At 42.8% G+C, this 18,395-nt stretch overlaps 1 protein-coding gene across 1 annotated transcript in view; it reads right to left on the reverse strand.

The window, feature by feature from the left end:
• Positions 1-325: 325 nt before the first annotated feature.
• NCK2 (NCK adaptor protein 2) overlaps positions 326-18,395 on the reverse strand; it is a 79,629-nt gene continuing 61,559 nt past the window's right edge. The window contains exons 3-4 of the mRNA XM_075336456.1: positions 15,312-16,033; positions 326-1,388 (exon numbers count right to left, since the gene is read on the reverse strand). Of these exons, the coding sequence (XP_075192571.1) occupies positions 1,194-1,388; positions 15,312-16,033 (917 nt within the window). The 3' untranslated portion in view covers positions 326-1,193. The remainder of the gene's footprint in view (positions 1,389-15,311; positions 16,034-18,395) is intronic.

Raw genomic sequence — 18,395 nt, forward strand, 5'->3', positions numbered from 1 at the left:
CGAACAACCAGCGGAATGCACCACCAACGATATTATGAAAAGGAGCAATGTGTCAACGATCAATGATTTTTGACGTTTTTGCGATCGTTAATCGTCGCTCCTAGGTGTCACACGCTGCGATGTCGCTAACGGCGCCGGATGTGCGTCACTAACGACGTGACCCGGACGATATATCGTTTGCGATGTCGCAGCGTGTAAAGCACCCTTTAGTCTGGATTTGTAGGATTGTAAACTAATTCACAAGTAATCCACAAACAGGTTAATTTTGCTCTTACGATATTAAAAACATCACAATCGTTTCAAAAAAACATTTTTTATTTGTCTGTATTAGCATAGACAGCTACACATACATTTTACTTTCGGAATTAAATACTTAACTGTATATTTATAACAGGCAGAAGATGGGGCATAGAAAAAAAATGAGGATGGCACATTTGGTTACTTTTCATGTAGAACTTTGAATTAAATAACCTGCTTATGAACTTTATTATTTTGCAGTAATGACAGACCAAATACACTATTTACTACAATCATGTCACCAGGGTATTCTGAGATATACTGCCACCATACGTTGTGCACTCAGCAGAGCGGTGAGGAGGTATTGTATTGTAGTGGCAGAGCACTGTACAGTGTAAAGAGTGTTTCAAGAGCCTAGGAGCGGTTTCAATAAACTACCTGGTAAGCAACAAGGCTACAAGTTTCACAGCCACAACCGATACAGCATGTCTACATTATTATTACCTAGTTGCTGCAGCTTCAGTGCATTTCTTTGTGCCTAACATCTTTCAATAAAAATTTTTTGTTTTTATATGATAAAAAAAACAAAACAATAAAGTATCTTAACACTGCTTCAAGTTGCCCCCTATTCCTCTTGCTAGCCATACCTAGCTATGAACTGTAAACATATGCAGAATAGGAGACTTTCAACCAAGGCATGACAGTGAGTGCTACAATGGTCACTTAAGTGAGGTCTTTAACCTGAGGGCAAGATGACTTACAAAACAGAAAAGACAGAACAAACACACAAATAAAAAAGATAAAAGTACTATGTCAGAGTGTTTGTGGTATCAGAGGGTCCGTATTGTAGAGATTGCGTCTATTGTAATGATGGCTCTGTTCCATGGAAGTCATTTTTCGGAACTAAGGCTTGAAGATTGAGGCCAGTCTAAGTGAGGCCGCGGATCAGTCTGATGTCACTGTAGTGCTTTCACCAGATATAACTTTTCGCCATGTTCACTAGTGAAGATGGGGGCTTTTTTGTAATGTTCCACCAGTTCATCCATGTTCTTAAACCTCCTCTGTCCAATGCAATAGACCGTGTCCACCATCTGCACTTTGAAGTGCTTGTTTTTTCCTGATGCCTTTAATGATATGGAAAAATCACTGGGCTGTACCAAGAAAAAGAAAAGACATATATGTTATCTTCTGTTATACAGTCATTATTACGTATTTACATGAAATGTGTGAAAAGATCCAGCACAATATTAAAAATCCCTTAAAAGGGGTTACCAGAGCTTATTTATTTCTTCTTGTATAGGACTAGGCACATACAGTGCCTTGCAAAAGTATTCGGCTCTGTTGAATTTTTCAATCTTTTCCCACATTTCAGGCTTCAAACATAAAGATAAAAATGTTAATGTTATAGAGAAGAATCAACAACAAGTGGGACACAATTGTGAAGTTGAACGATATTTATTGCTTATTTTAAACTTTTAAAAAAATAAATAACTGAAAATTGGGGCGTGCAATATTATTCGTCCCCTTTACTTTCAGTGCAGAAAACTCACTCCAGAGGTTCATTGAGGATCTCTGAATGATCCAATGTTGTCCTAAATGACTGATGATGATAAATATAACCCACATGTGTGTAATCAAGTCTCTGTATTAATGCACCTGTTTTGTGATAGTCTCAGTGTTCTGTTTAAAGCGCAGATAGCATCATGAAGACCAAGGAACACAACAGGCAGGTCCATGATACTGTTGGAGAAGTTTAAAGCCGGATTTGGTCACAAAAAGATTTCAAAAACTTTAAACATCCCAAGGAGCACTGTGCAAGCGATCATATTGAAATGGAAGGACTATCATACCACTGCAAATCTACCAAGACCTGGCCGTCCATCCAAACTTTCATCTCAAACAAGGAGAATACTGATCAGAGATGCAGCCAAGACGCCCATGATCACACTGGATGAACTGCAGAGATCTACAGCTGAGGTGAGAGTCTGTCCATAGGACAACAATCAGTCGTACAATGCACAAATCTGGCCTTTTTTGAAGAGTGGCAAGAAGTAAGCCATTTCTCAAAGATATCCATAAAAAGTGTCGTTTAAAGTTTGCAACAAGCCACCCGGGAGACACAAACATGTGGAAGAAGGTGCTCTGGTGAGATGAAACCAAAATCAAACTATTTGGGCACAATGCCAAATGACATTTTTGGCGTACAAGCAACACAGCTCATCACCCTGAACACACCATCCCCACTGTCAAACATGGTGGTGACAGCATCATGGTTTGGACCTGCTTTTCTTCAGCAGGGCCAGGGAAGATGGTTAATATTGATGGGAAGATGGATGGAGCCAAATACAGGACCATTCTTGAAGAAAACCTGTTGAAGTCCGCAAAAGACCTGAGACTGGGACGGATATTTGTCTTCCAACAAGACAATGATCCAAAACAAAGCAAAATCTACAATGGAATGGTTCACAAATAAAACGTATCCAGGTGTTAGAATGGCCAAGTCAAAGTCCAGACCTGAATCCACTAGAGAATCTGTGGAAAGAGCTGAAAACTGCTGTTCACAAACTCTCTCCATCCCACCTCACTCAGCTCCAGCTGTTTGCAAAGGAAAAATAAGCAAGAATTTCAGTCTCTCGATGTGCAAAACTGATAGACACATACCCCAAGCGACTTGCAGCTGTAATCGCAGCAAAAGGTGGGGCTACAAAGTATTAACTTAAAGGGGACAAATATTGCACACCCCAATTTTCAGTTTTTTTATTTTTTAAAAAAAGTTTAAAATAAGCAATACATTTCATTCAACTTCACAATTGTGTCCCACTTGTTGTTGATTCTTCACCATAAAATTACGGTACATTTTTTATCTTTGAAGCCTGAAATGTGGGAAAAGGTTGAAAAATTCAAGGGGGCCGAATACTTTCACAAGGCACTGTATCAGCAGGTAGTTACTGACTACCTACCTGTTCTGCCATGTTCTCACATTCGCCACAACCCAGCACTACATGACAGAGGTTATACCAAACCGCTCCTCTAACTAATTCCAAGCGGAAGACAGCACATGAGTCTCCACTGCATTATAATGACCTTTAAGGATTAAGGACAGACTTTCCAAATCCCTCACCAGATATTCATATATTGTCTAAAAAACACTCTGAGATTGCTGACTACTTTGGTGCTAATCCCTACTTAATATGTTCTCTCTTCAAAAACATCATAGGGGCGACTAGTGAGCAAGGCCTAATAAAAGGCTGAAACGTTTGTTCGATCGCAAGACTCACAATAAAAGCACAATTTTGATTTCAACTTCAGGAGAGTGCAGTGATTTCTATTGTTGTTTGTTCTGCCATGTGACAATATCTCCCAGCTAAGAGCAGTCATGGTCCGCTCCTGTCAGCAATTCTATTTCCTGTGACGTCACGTCGACATTGCAGTTCCTCTTATTCTGCTCTGCTGACAGGACGTTAATGAGGAAGTCATGCTGATAGACAGCTGCCTCAGCCTAAATCAGCCGAGAGACGGCTGTCAAACAACAAGATGTTGTGTGTGACTCCCTGTCAAAGCGGAGAAGTAACTTCCCTAAAAAACATGCTGTCACAGAAAGCAAGATCTGCTACCGCTCTGAACCGGTAGAGATGGTCATGCGGCAGAACAGACAGGTAACTAGCAACTACCTGCCAATAAGTGCTTACCCCTATAAAACAAAAATAATTTAAGTTCCCTGATCCTTGAGGAAGAAACAAGTAGTTTCGAAACGCGTCATATTGGCCTTTGGAGGCCGCCATACTTTGTGGCGACGTCACCTCTCCTGCGCGTTGTGTCAGGTGCCTTGCTTTGTTTGGGACGCCGACGGCCAAGGCGTCCAGCAGCAGTATCGTGCACAGCAGTCCAGGGGAATCACTCTACTGTGTTGGGATACACCCTCACAGTACCCCGCACCGAGGAGCCATACATAGGTTGGCGAAAGTTTAAGCAGATCTACTTTATTCTGAGTAACTAGAGATCACTCGGACACAGTTAAGGAATTGCATTCCTGCAAGTGAACGATTTGCAACCAGCCTTAACCCCTTAAGGACGAAGCCAGTTTTGTACTTAATGCCCAGGCCATTTTTTGCAATTTTGACCAGTGTCACTTTATAAGGTTATAACTCTAGAATGCTTCAATGGATCCCGGTGATTCTGAGATTGTTTTTTCGTGACATATTGGGCTTCATGTTAGAGGTAAATTTAGGATGATATTTTTTTATTTTATTTGTGAAAAAATCTGAAATTTGACAAAAAATTAAAAATTTTGCAATTTTCAAACTTAATTTTTATGCCCATAAACCAGAGAGTTATGTCACACAAAATAGTTAATAAATAACATTTCCCACTTGTCTACTTTAGATCAGCGCAATTTTTGAAACAAAATTTTTTGGGGTTAGGAAGTTAGAAGGGTTCAAAGTTAATCAGCAAATTCCCATTTTTTCAACAAAATTTACAAAACCATTTTTTTAGGGACCACATCCCATTTGAAGTGACTTTGAGAGGCCTAGGTTACAGAAAATACCCAAAAGTGACACCATTCTAAAAACCTGCACCCCCCAAAGTACTCAAAACCACATTCAAGAAGTTTATTAACCCTTCAGGTGCTTCACAGGAACTAAAGTAATGTGGAATGAAAAAAAATAAAAATTAACATTTTACCTAAAAATGTTGCTTTAGCACTAATTTTCTTACTTTTTCAAGAGGTAACAGCAAAAATTGGACCTCACACTTTGTTACCCACTTTCTTATGAGCACGCCGATACCCCACATGTGGTCAGAAACCTTTGTTTGGGTAAATGGGAGGGCTTGGAACGAAAAGAGCAATATTTGAATTTTGGAAAGCAAAGTTGGCTGAAACAGATTGCGAGCACCATGCTGCATTTACAGATCCCCTAAGGTACCTAAACAGCAGGAACCCCCCTCAAGTGACCACATTTTGGAAACTAGACCCCTTAAGGCTTTTATCGAGGGGTATAGTGAGCATTTTGGACCCACAGGTACTTCACAGATTTTGATAACGTTACGTTGTCATATTGAAAATTGTCATTTTTTTTCTCAAAAATGTTGCTTTAGCATCAATTCTCACTTTTTCAAGAGGTAATTCCAAAAATTCCAAAAATTTGACCCAAATGTTTGTTACCCACTTTTTCATGAGCGCGGTGATACCTCACATGTGGTCTGAAACCTTTGTATGGACAAATGGGAGGGCTTGGAACGAAAGGAGCAATATTTGAATTTTGGAAAGGAAATTTGTCTGAAAAAGATTGCGGGCACCATGTCGCATTTGGAGGTCCCCTAAGGTACGTAAACAGCAAAAAACCACCACAAGTGACCCCATATTGGAAACTAGGCTTCTCAAGGAATTTATCTAGATGTTTGGTGAGTACCCTGAACTCAGGTGCTTCACAGAAGTTTATAACGTTGAGCCATGAAAATAAAAAAATAAAATTTTACCACAAAATTGTTACTTCAATCAGGTAGCTTTTTTTCACAAGGGTAAAAGGAAAAAAATCACCATGAAATTGATTGTGCAATTTCACCTGAGTTTGGTGATATCTTATATGTGGTGAAAATCAACTGTTTGGGCACACGGCAGGTCTTGGAAGGGAAGGAGTGCAATTTGACTGCAAAATTGGCTGGAATCAATAGCGGACACCATGTTGCACTAGGAGAGCCCCTGAGGTGCCTAAGCAGTGGAGGTCCCCCACAAGTGACCCCATTCTGGAAAATAGACCCCTCAAGGAATTTATCTAGATGTTTGGTGAGCACCCTGAACCCCCAGGTGCTTCACAGAAGTTTATAATGTTGAGCTGTGAAAATAAAAAAAATACATTTTTACCACAAAATTGTTACTTCAACCACATAGCTTTCTTTTAACAAGAGTAAAAGGAAAAAAAGCAGCATAAAATTTATTGTGCAATTTCTCCTGAGTATGCTCATACCTTATGTGTGGTGGAAATCAACTGTTTGGGTGCACAGCAGGGCTCGGAAGGGAAAAAGTGCCATTTGACTGAACATTTGGCTGGAATAATTAGTGGACACTATGTCGCATTTGGAAAGCCACTAAGGTGCCTAAACAGTGGAGGTCCCCCACAAGTGACCCCATTCTGGAAACAAGACACCTCAAGGCTTTTATCTAGGTGTATATTGAGCATTTTGAATCCACGAATACTTCACAGAATTTGATAAGCTTAGGTTGCCATATTGAAAATTTTCATTTTTTTCACAAAAATGTTTCTTTAGCATCACATTTCTCACTTTTTCAAGAGGCAACAACAAAACGTGGACCCCACAGGTTGTTATCCAATTTCTTGTGAGCGCAGGGATACCCCATATGTGGCCAAAAACCTCTGTTTGGATAAATGGGAGGGCTTGGAATGGAAGAAGCACCATTTGAATTTTGGAAAAGTTGAAATAAATTGCGTGCACCATGTCACATTAGCAGGGCCTTTCGGGTACCTATACATTAGAAACCCCCCACAAGTGACCCAATTTTGGAAACTGGACCCCTCAAAAATTTTATTCAGGAGTATAGTAAGCATTTTGAATCCACAGGTACTTCACAAAAATGTTGCTGTAGCAACAATATTCTCACTGTTAGGCTATGTGGCCATGATCCAGCGACAGTGTCAGCCTTCCTGCAGAGATGTGAGTGTTGTCCACGGGAGAACGCAGATGCCCATGCCCACGATTTGGGTTCAGGCTGCTGTGGTCTTTAGTTCTATTCTACCTGCAGAGAACACTCCTCTCCGCAGCATAAAATTGACATGCTGAGGCTCGGGAAGCTGCACCACAGGTCGGTTTATGCTGCGGAGAAAAGAAGCCCAGTGGGCATGGGATTTCTAAAAATCCTTCCACTGTGCTTCTACCGCACAACGTAGCATTATGGATGCAGGGAAAACACTCTGCGCCCAAAACGCTGCAAACCCTGATTGTGGGGGCACAGCGTAAAATGCTACAATGGATGAATGGATAGATGTCAAACATATATAACGTCCCACCCCCTGCATATTCTAACCTGGCGCCCTTTAGTGCGTTTCATGTGGCACTAAAAAATGCCTAGCCTTGTATTTAGCCCAAAAAGAAAAAAAATAATTAAAATAAATGACGTGGGGTCCCCCCTATTTTTGATAGCCAGCTAGGGTAAAGCAGACAGCTGTAGTCTGCAAACCACAGCTGACAGCTTCACCTTGGCTGGTGATCAATTTGGAGGGCTCCCCAAGCTGTTATTTTTTTTTTTTTTTTTATTTATTTATAAATAAATAATAAAAAAAAACCCAAACAAACGTAGGGTCCCCCCAAATTAGATCACCAGCCAAGGTGAAGCTGACAGCTGGGGTCTGCTAATCTCAGGGTGGGAAGAGCCATGGTTATTGGACTCTTCCCAGCCTAAAAATAGCAGGCCGCAGCCGCCCCAGAAGTGGCGCATCCATTAGATGTGCCAATCCTGGCGCTTCGCCCCAACTCATCCCGTTGCCCTGGTGCGGTGGCAAACGGCGTAATAAATGGGGTTGATTCCAGATGTGTAATGTCACCTGGCATCAAGCCCAGCAATTAGTTATGTCACGGCGTCTATTTGATACCAGACATAACTAATTGACAGTAATAAAAAAAAAAAAAAAAAAAAAGACAAAAAAAAAAATTATTTGAAAAAACACTCCCCAAAAACATTCCCTCTTTGACCAATTTATTGAAAGAAAAAAAGAAAAAAAAAAAAAAAAAAAATCGGGTCCCTGCTGTAATCCATTGTGAAAGTCCCACGGCGATTCTGGACCTTCTAGAATATGGGGGGCATGTTCAGGGGGCATGTTCAGGGAACGTGTCCCCCATTTTCTAGGAGTGCAGACCCTCCATTTGAGGAGAGTGGGTGCAAAGAATTTGCACCCACACTCCCCGGGTCACAGCTGCAGAGTGCGAGCAGTGAGCCAGCGTCTCTGAAAGCAAAGCAGGAAGCTGGCTGACAGCCGCGCTCTGCACGTGTGACCGGCGTGCACTGTGAAGGAGGTGGGGGCCGCGGGGGATCAGCGCTCCGACAGGCACGGGGGACACCGGGTGGGAATAGGGGGTGACCTGGCAGGGCCTGGGGAGCAGTTTTCTGTCGTATGTGTGATAGCACATGCAACAGAAACCAGAGGAACAGGGTAAATGCGGCCGGCGCACTGCTGTGCGCGCTGGTGTGCGCGGCGCCATGTTAGATTTTCGGGAGGAAGGGGGTGTGGGGGGACACTTTGGCGACACCGGTGGAGCGGAGAGGACCGGGGGATGAGATTTATCTCCCATCTGACATGTTTGTTTATGCCAGATGGGAGATAAATGATTTTTTACCGGCGCAGTCATTTACTGTAAGGTGATCATCGGTAAACGGTGTGTACCGGTGATCACGTGAGCGGGGACCGGAAAAACCGGCCAGAATCATGATCTCCAGGGTCTCAGCTACCCTCGGCAGCTGAGACCCCGGAAATTTTCCGACTCTGGGGGGCGCTAGACCTTTTTTTCCAACCGCCGTTAAAAAGCGGCGGTTTGGAAGAAGTACCCTGATTTGTCGCCGTTAAAAGGCGTATCGGCGGTCGTTAAGGGGTTAATATGGTGCTCTCCAGATTTGTACCTCCGGTTACGAATGGTCACAGTGAGTGTTCCCTTGGCTGACAAATATAAGTGTTTACTTTGATACACCCCTCTAAGGTGCTCCACTGTTTGCTAATTCATTGGATTTGTGTCTGACCCCAGCAGGAGAGCCATCTGCGCAGCGGTATTAGGGTAGGTGCGCACATTGCGTACTGCCGTGACAAATATTCTGCAGCGATTTGGCAGTGCATGTGCGCTTCAAATCGCTGCAGAAACACTGCGTAATGTATGTAGTGTGTCTGCAGAATAGATACAGATTTCATGCACTCTGGATGCTGCCTCTCCCATAGACAGACAGAATGGGAGCAGCATCCAAAGCGCATGAAAGAAGTGACATGTTGCTTTTTTGAGCGCAGCGATTTGGATCAAGATTTCAGCATACAAATCACTGCGCTCTCAAACGCAACGTGCTCATGGATTATGCACAATCTTCATAGATTGTGCAGGGGACGCAGGACGCATGCGTTCACGCTGCAGTGCAATATGCAGCGTAAATGTATGAAATTACGCAACATGTGCCTTACTCTTATACATTTTTCCTTGCTTGACACTTTGCAGGAGTGTTTGTTATTGCTTGCAGCATCCACGTGCTCTCTATGTGGTGGTTAGTTAGGGTGCAGATACTCACCTTATATTCTTTAAAGTTCCCGATAACCCCCATAAGAATCCATTAAACGTTAGCCAAAAATCAATATAAGAAATCTTATTTTATGAAATTTACAAATATCCTAACATGCAAAGCTACTCTTTATTCGAGCCACCAAGTTGCACATATTCTTGTATTTAGTAGTTCTTGTTAAGGAGCATAAGGTCGCCAAAAAGAAAGTTTCTATGGTATGTAACCCCTTAACCGCGGACGGTAAAATTACGTCCTAGCGGTCATAGTGCTGATTTCTGCCTGCCAGGCACAAGTGGAATCGCGTTCTGCCCGTGTTTTTTAACCCCTTAAATGGCGCTGTCAACATGTGACAGCACCATTATAATACTCAGGCCTCCACCAGACGTCACGTGACCACATGGATGCGATGGTTGTCATCGTAGCACAGGGTCAAGGGTCATGTGAGGACTCCTGTGCTCACATGACTCTGGTCCTGTAAGAAACAGCCGAGTACTGGCTGTTACAAGAGATGATCATTTATTCCGGTCTGAAAGGTCCTGCTCTGATCGGGAGAAATGAATGAGTGATCAGACAGCTGATCGTCATAGCCCCCTAGAGGGACTAGTAAAATGAATTTAAAAAAAAAATAAATAAAAAAAAGATTTGGAAAACAAAAAATAAAAAAAACCCCCAAAAGTTCAAATCACCCTCCCATTCGCCCCATTGAAAATTAAAGGTTTAAAAAAAAAAAAAAAAAAAAAAAAAAATACACACATTTGGTATCGCCACGTTCAGAAATGCTCGATTATGAAAATATGAAATCAATTAATCTGATCAGTAACCGGCGTAGCGGCAAAAAAACTCCAAACGCCAACATTACGTTTTTTGGTTGCCACAAATTTTGCGCAAAATGCAATAACAGGCGATCAAAACGTAGCATCTGCGCAAAAATGGTACCGTTAAAAACGTTACTGGAGACGCAAAGAAAAATGAGAATGCTATGGGTTTCAGAAACTGTCGTAAAACTTGCGCCACTTTTTCAGACAAATTTCTGATTTTTTTTTAACCCCTTCCTTAAAAGTAAACCTATTCATGTTCTACACGAACTCGCACCGACATGAGGCATCACAACACATCGTTTTACCCTACAGTGAACACTGAGTAAAATATCTCAAAAACAATAGTGAAATCAAAACTTTTTTTTGCAATTTTTCTGCATTTGGAATTTTTTTGCCGTTTTCCAGTATACTATATGGTAAAACTCATGGATTTAAAAGTACAGCTCGTTCCGCAAAAAACAAGCCCTCACATGACCATATTAACTGAAAAATAAAAAAAGTTACGTCTCTCGGAAGAAGAATGGCGAAAAAAAACGGAAAGTGCAAAATTGGCCGGGGATAAGATACAATTTCAATGTTGAGGAGCGAAACACCAAGAAGGATAAAGTTGTGTAATTATGGAAGTCTAAGGATCGATATATTTAATGCAATGCAAAGGATGAAAAAATGGAAGCAACGCTTTAGGCTATATGCACACGTTGCGTATTTGCATGCAGTTACACTGCGATCTGCACCACAGCGTAACTGCATGCGTCCTGCGTCCCCAGCACAATCTATGAAGATTATGCAGGAGACATGCGCACGTGGCATTTTAGAGCGCAGCGCTTCACTGCTGCCCAAGCGCGCGTTCTAAGAAGTGACATGTCACTTATTCGGTGCACTCTGCATGCAGCCCCCGCTCTGTCTAGGGGCTGCAGTTAGAACTCATGGAATCGGCTTTTTTTTTTTCATTACGGACTCTCTCTGCAGCGATTTGAAGCGCACTTGTGCTGTTCAAATCGCTGCAGAAATTTCTGCAGGGCAGAACGCTACGTGCGCACATAGCCTTACTGTACTGGTACATCCTATGTTGGGTATTGGTGTACAGAACGCAGGAACTGAGCCCATTCTATACACAGCACAGGTGGTGTCTGAAGTATACAGTTAGTGCCTGCATCTAACAGCAGCATCACGAGCTAGCATCCATCATTGCTTTGTAACCAGTTAGATGGTGCCGTTGTTATTTGGGGAACAAACCTTTAAAAGGATATATGCAATAAAGAAAATCATCTTGACTTGGATCAGTGGCAAATTCTAAATGGAGAATGTAAAAAGGGCAGAAGATGAAGCCTCAGGCCACACATTGCAAAACCCTTGCAAAAAGCTTGGAGCAGGACGACAGTTTGAAAGCTTTGGATGCTCATCTAGCCATCACAATTTGGCCTTTATCAAAGTTGTTCAGTTCCTCCTTCCAGCCCTTTTTCCTGCTTCATACACAATGCCCATGTCCACACTCAGGCCTCACTCCCAAGTCCGTGTTCAAATACATACATGACAAATTGGTTCTGGGTGTCATCAGTGTTCTGGATCAATGTGTCATCAGTTTATAATCAGAGATTAGCAGACCCATCTAAGTTTGGTTTGGCGGGTTTAGCTTTAGAAAAGTTAGGTTCTGGACTCGCACTTGACCCAAACCTCATTGAAATCTCTTATTGGGCAGTTTGGGTCTCTGCCCACATGCAGCCAGCCATAAACAGATCACTTCCTGGAAAGGGGGATGTTTTTGGGTTTATTTTGGTGCACACTGCATCCGATAATGCCGTTTTTACGCCCAGTGTCAGCCGTTTTAACACTGCAAGTGGCTCACACTAGGTTCAGCATTGGGTGCACCCGAGCACAGCGATGCTCCATTGAGTGGTTAGCACACGTGAAAGCACCTAAACGTGAACATTGATTTTTGTAAAGTCTGTGTTCAGTGCGAACCCCAAACTTTACTGTTCGGGTTCGCTCATCTCTATTTACAATCCGTGTGCCAGTTTATACCATGAGTGAGTCATCAGTGTTTTTCATGCATAGATCGTTAGCCCCTTCACCTCCGGGCGATTTTCTGTTTTGTTTTTTTGACGTCTCAGGTCAGTGCGAGTTTGTAGACACCAAACATGAATAGGTTTACATTTATCTAAGGAGTTAAAAAAAAAATCACAAGTTTGTGCAAAAAAAGTGGCGCACTTTTTGAGCAATTTTCCAAAACCCGTAACGTTCTCATTTTTCGGGATCTGTGTCTCAGTGACGGCTTTTTTTTGCATCTCGAGCTGATGTTTTTAACATTACTATTTTTGCGCAGATGCTACGTTTTGATCACCTGTTATTGCATTTTGCGAAAAATTTGCGGTGACTAAAAAAAGGAATTTTGGCATTTGGATTTTTTTTGCCGCTACGCTGTTTACCGATCAGATTAAATGATTTCATATTTTGATAGATCCAAATTTATTGTAGTACATGAACATGTGTATGTGAACATCAGACATTTAATAATTTTTAATCTTGTGTTATATATATATATATATATATATATATATATATATATATATATATATATATATATTATATATATATATTATATATATACACACACACACATACATATACACTGTATATTGTATTACATATTTACAATTTATTAGTTTTTTGTGTTCTAAAGCTGTATTCCAATAAATATATTTTATGTTCTATCTAAATATCTTGATTATTGTATCATAAAAATGATTAAATTTCTAATGTTCACATTGTACTGCAATACATTTTTCACTTAAATATAAGCATTATACTAAATGTTATTATTTAGTAAAATATTCAGCACATTCTGCATTGCACTCCTGTCCCCAATTTATTATATATTTTAGGAGTCGGAGCATTTTATCCCGACTACGACTCCACCAAAATGAACTCCGACTCAGACTCCGACTCCACGACTCCGACTCCACAGGCCTGGATAGATCGGACATTTCTGAACACGGCGATACCAAATGTGTGTATTTTTTTAACCCTTTAGCTTTCAATGGGCTGAATGGGGGGGGGGGGGTGATTTGAACTTAGGTTTATTTTCTTTTTTAAAACTTTTTTTTACTTTACTAGGTCCCCTAGCTGTCTGATCGCTCTTCTATTTCTCCCGATCACAGCTACACAGCTGAGATCTGAAGAAAAGCTGCTTTACCCTCACACTCTAGCGGCAGTGAGAGAAAGTGATTCATGATAGCTACAGGAGTCATCACATGACCCTGTGCTACCATGACAACCACCGGAAGTCACGTGACTTCCGATGGGGGTGGGCAAGTTATCCTTATGGGGGCGCGCTGTTACATTTCGCTGTCAGAATTTGACAGCGAGATGTAAGGGGTTAATAGGCACGGGCAAAATGCGATTCCACTCGCGCCTGTCAGCTGTTGAAATGAGCTGACATATCGGCGGATCGCCGCGGTCTTCAAACGGCAGCCCGCGGAGATTAACCTCACACGATCCATGATGTACCCAGTACGTCATGTGTCGTGATGAGGGACAGTGTTCGCCAAAGCACGTTACTCGATCAAGCCTCAAGTATCTGAGTTTGAAAATGCTTGAGTTTCCCATTGACTTCCATTATACTTGGTAACTAGCAGTGACTAGCACGCTCACTCAACACTAATCATTAACAAAATTAAACGAGAAATATTTTCCTACACTTGACAATGTTAAACACGTACAACACACAAACTTGTATTGGATCTTGTGGTCCCGTGCTGCTGGAGAAAAAAAATAAAGTATTTTACACTGACACACGGTCCGTGTAAAATATGGATATGTGGATAGTAACATTATAATGGGTATGTCTGGTATCTGTGAAAAATGAGGGATACCACATGCATGTGCCACATGGCCGAAAGAATGAGGCCTTAGCTGTACTGCATACAAGGGAGCAGCATAAAATCACACAACTCAAACCACCGAGCAGAAAACTCAGAGGAGCTCTGAAAATAGACTACAAAGTCATGAGAACATTTAATGTTTTATTCCAGCACACACGGATCTTCCTACAAAAAGAGGACAACTCCCAAATGTGAGAGAAAAGCCAGAACTTCTCTAACAGACACTTGGTCCAACAGTGATGGAAATACAGAATTGGTATCGTCTGAAATTATTCTTCCTAGATGATTTTAGCCAGTGTAGAAACAGCAAACTTCATAACAATAATCGGACATTTTCTATGAGAAAGTTTATAACAGCTGTATAAATGCTTCCAGTTTTCTTCTGCTTGTACCCTTCATGCTTCTAAAAAGTATTCACATTTTACTCAACACACAAAATCGAACATGGATTTTATTTTCGTAATTATGGAACGCTTTTCAAACTAGTAGTAATTTCCAAGACCATAGTCCTAAATTATTATTTAGGGGAACCTTTCATGGGAAAAAAAACCAAAACAATATGAACCTGGAGATACGGGGTTAAGCTGCAGGTTAACTGCATTCTGAATTTGCCCGGCACCTGCACAATGAATCCCTCTGCCGGAAGGAATAAACTGTATTCCTCCAGGCAGTGTTCGGGTTTCAGCCATGGGGTGGCGTCGGGCAGTGGGTTCAGTCATCGATCTGTGTATGGGGAGCGGCGGCTGTAACCGCAGCTCCCCGCACTGACCGACAGCCCCTCAGCATTAGGGGAACATTTATAGCGATACACAGAGTGGTGACAAGCCATGCCGCCACTGCCCCTGTGACTGAAACCTGCACACTACCAGTAGGATTAAAGTTATTTTCCTCCTGGCAGCAGGAATCGATGTGCAGGCGCCAGGAAGGTTCGAAACACTATTAACCGGTAGATTAACCCCATATCTGTAGGTTAATAGCGTTTTTTTTCCACGTGATGTATTCCTTTTCAAAAAAAAAGTCAAGTGTATAAAAGCCTTCATATATGGAATGGACATGCAATGCAGGAAAAACAGTATGCAATAAAAAGGAGAAAAAAAATCTACTCACTGAAGACTCACTGTCTCTGATAAGAAAGTCTCCTTCCACGCCCCTTTCATTCAGGGCACATTCAGCTTGATGTCTTGTCACTCCTCCATAGTACCATCCTTTCCCAGCGAAGCGTCCTGTGCACGCAGGACCAGTATAGCTTATTTGGTGAACATGAGAACTATTGACGGAGGGGCCATCATTTAAAATAACAACATAGTTTTTGGGAACAAGGCCAATCTGTCCACTGGAGTTTTTACATTTCCACCATTCAGGGTCATTTTCGGGCTTTTCAATGACTTCCATGATTTCGCCTTTCTCAAAGTTTAGTTCTTCTTCTGTTACCGAACTAAATGGGTATAGTGTCTGAACAACATGGAGAATTTTAGTGTTCTGACCATTGCTAATAGATGCTCCTTTTCTCAAGCTGAGAAAACTAGGGGAATCAGCCGTCGCATCATCAACTTCTTCTACAACATAGTTTGATGGAAACCACCCAACCTGTCCATTGTGTGATCCCCGCCACCAGCCATCACTGCACTTTTCCATAACAATCACTCGCGAACCCTTTACAAGGGAGAGTTCATCATCTCTCTCGGCGGCATATGCAAACTTTACATACGCTGGAACGTTTAAGTCATAGATCCTATCTGCATTGGTGCCATTGGAAGAATATTCTGCATCAGTGCTTGGAGTGGGTGAGGCATCCCGAGTGCTAGTCTTTCTCTTGGTCTTCCCAAGACCTGAAAAGCAGAAATGGAAAACACGTAATCAACAACTACATGCAAACCATTAGTAAAAACCTGTCCCACCTGTAAAGCTGGTGTCACACTAAACGACAGCGACGTCGCTGTTACGTCACCATTTTCGGTGACGTAACAGCGACCTTGTAAGTCGCTGTTATGATCGCTGCTTAGCTGTCAAACACAGCAGAAGCAGCGATCATAAGGTCGCTGTGCTACATGTTCAGAGAGCAGGGAGCCGCGCTTAGCGCTGGCTCCTTGCTCTCCTGCAGCACACATCGGGTTAATTAACCCGATGTGTGCTGCAGCTACATGTCACAGTTCAGAGAGCAGGGAGCCGCGCTTAGCGCTGGCTCCTTGCTCTCCTGCAGCACACATCGGGTTAATTAACCCGATGTGTGCTGCAGCTACATGTCACAGTTCAGAGAGCAGGGAGCCGCGCTTAGCGCTGGCTCCTTGCTCTCCTGCAGCACACATCGGGTTAATTAACCCGATGTGTGCTGCAGCTACATGTCACAGTGCAGAGAGCAGGGAGCCGCGCGCACTGCTTTGCGCTGGCTCCTTGCTCTCTTTGCTACAGTATGCATCGGGTTAATTACCCGATGCATACTGCAGCCACATGTCACAGTGCAGGAGCCGGCACTGGCAGCAAGAGCGGAGGCTGGTAACCAGCGTAAACATCGGGTAACTAGGGAAAGGTCTTCCCTTGGTTACCCGATGTTTACGCTGGTTACAGCTTACCGCAGCTGCCAGTGCCGGCTCCTGCTCGCTTCATTTCGTCGCTCTCTCGCTGTCACACACAGCGATGTGTGTGTCACAGCGGGAGAGTGACGACCAAAAAATGAAGCTGGACATTCAGCAACGACCGGCGACCTCACAGCAGGGGCCAGGTCGTTGCTGGATGTCACACACAGCGACAGCGACGGGACGTCGCTGCAACGTCACAGAAAATGGTGACGTAGCAGCGACGTCGTTGTCGTCGTCGTTATGTGTGACACCAGCTTAAGAAATCACAATCTCACAGATCAGGGGTGGACAATTATTTTTCCCCAGGGGGCACTTAAGAGACCATGACTGGTGAGGATGGCCGAGCAAATAGGCGGAAATTAATTCTGCTTATTATTATTAACATATTAATTCTTATTATTATTTTGGATTAACATTCATTGTATCATTTAACCCTAGAAGTCCCAGAAATTTCGAGCTCTCTGGGTTCCAAAGGTAGAAATGTTAAATGACCCCTCTCTAGGACTTCTAGTGTTAATATTAAGCAGAGCAAAATTAAGTATGCTAACATCCCCGTATATAACGTATGAGACCCCACAATGCCTTCTATATACTGTATGATGCGTTACACAGCCCCCCCTATAATCACAGCATGAGCCCTCATACAGATCCCTACTTACCAGTATAAGCCTCCACACAGCCCTCTATGTACAGCATGAGCCCCCACATAGTCCCCTACATACAATATGAACTCCCACATAGCCCTCAAGTACATTGCAAGACACCCACCTTTATATACAGTATGAGCCCCACCACATAGCACCTCTATATACAGTATGAGCCCCACCACATAGCACCGCTATATACAGTATGAGCCCCACCACATAGCACCTCTATATACAGTATGAGCCCCACCACATAGCACCGCTATATACAGTATGAGCCCCACCACATAGCACCTCTATATACAGTATGAGCCCCACCACATAGCACCTCTATATACAGTATGAGCCCCACCACATAGCACCTCTATATACAGTATGAGCCCCACCACATAGCACCTCTATATACAGTATGAGCCCCACCACATAGCACCTCTATATACAGTATGAGCCCCACCACATAGCACCTCTATATACAGTATGAGCCCCACCACATAGCACCTCTATGTACAGTATGAGCCCCACCACATAGCACCTCTATATACAGTATGAGCCCCACCACATAGCCCCTCTATATACAGTATGAGCCCCACCACATAGCACCTCTATATACAGTATGAGCCCCACCACATAGCACCTCTATGTACAGTATGAGCCCCACCACATAGCACCGCTATATACAGTATGAGCCCCACCACATAGCACCTCTATATACAGTATGAGCCCCACCACATAGCACCTCTATATACAGTATGAGCCCCACCACATAGCACCTCTATATACAGTATGAGCCCCACCACATAGCACCTCTATATACAGTATGAGCCCCACCACATAGCACCTCTATATACAGTATGAGCCCCACCACATAGCACCTCTATATACAGTATGAGCCCCACCACATAGCACCTCTATATACAGTATGAGCCCCACCACATAGCACCTCTATATACAGTATGAGCCCCACCACATAG

This window comes from Anomaloglossus baeobatrachus, chromosome 2 (assembly GCF_048569485.1).
Source record: "Anomaloglossus baeobatrachus isolate aAnoBae1 chromosome 2, aAnoBae1.hap1, whole genome shotgun sequence".
NCBI lineage: Eukaryota > Metazoa > Chordata > Amphibia > Anura > Aromobatidae > Anomaloglossus > Anomaloglossus baeobatrachus.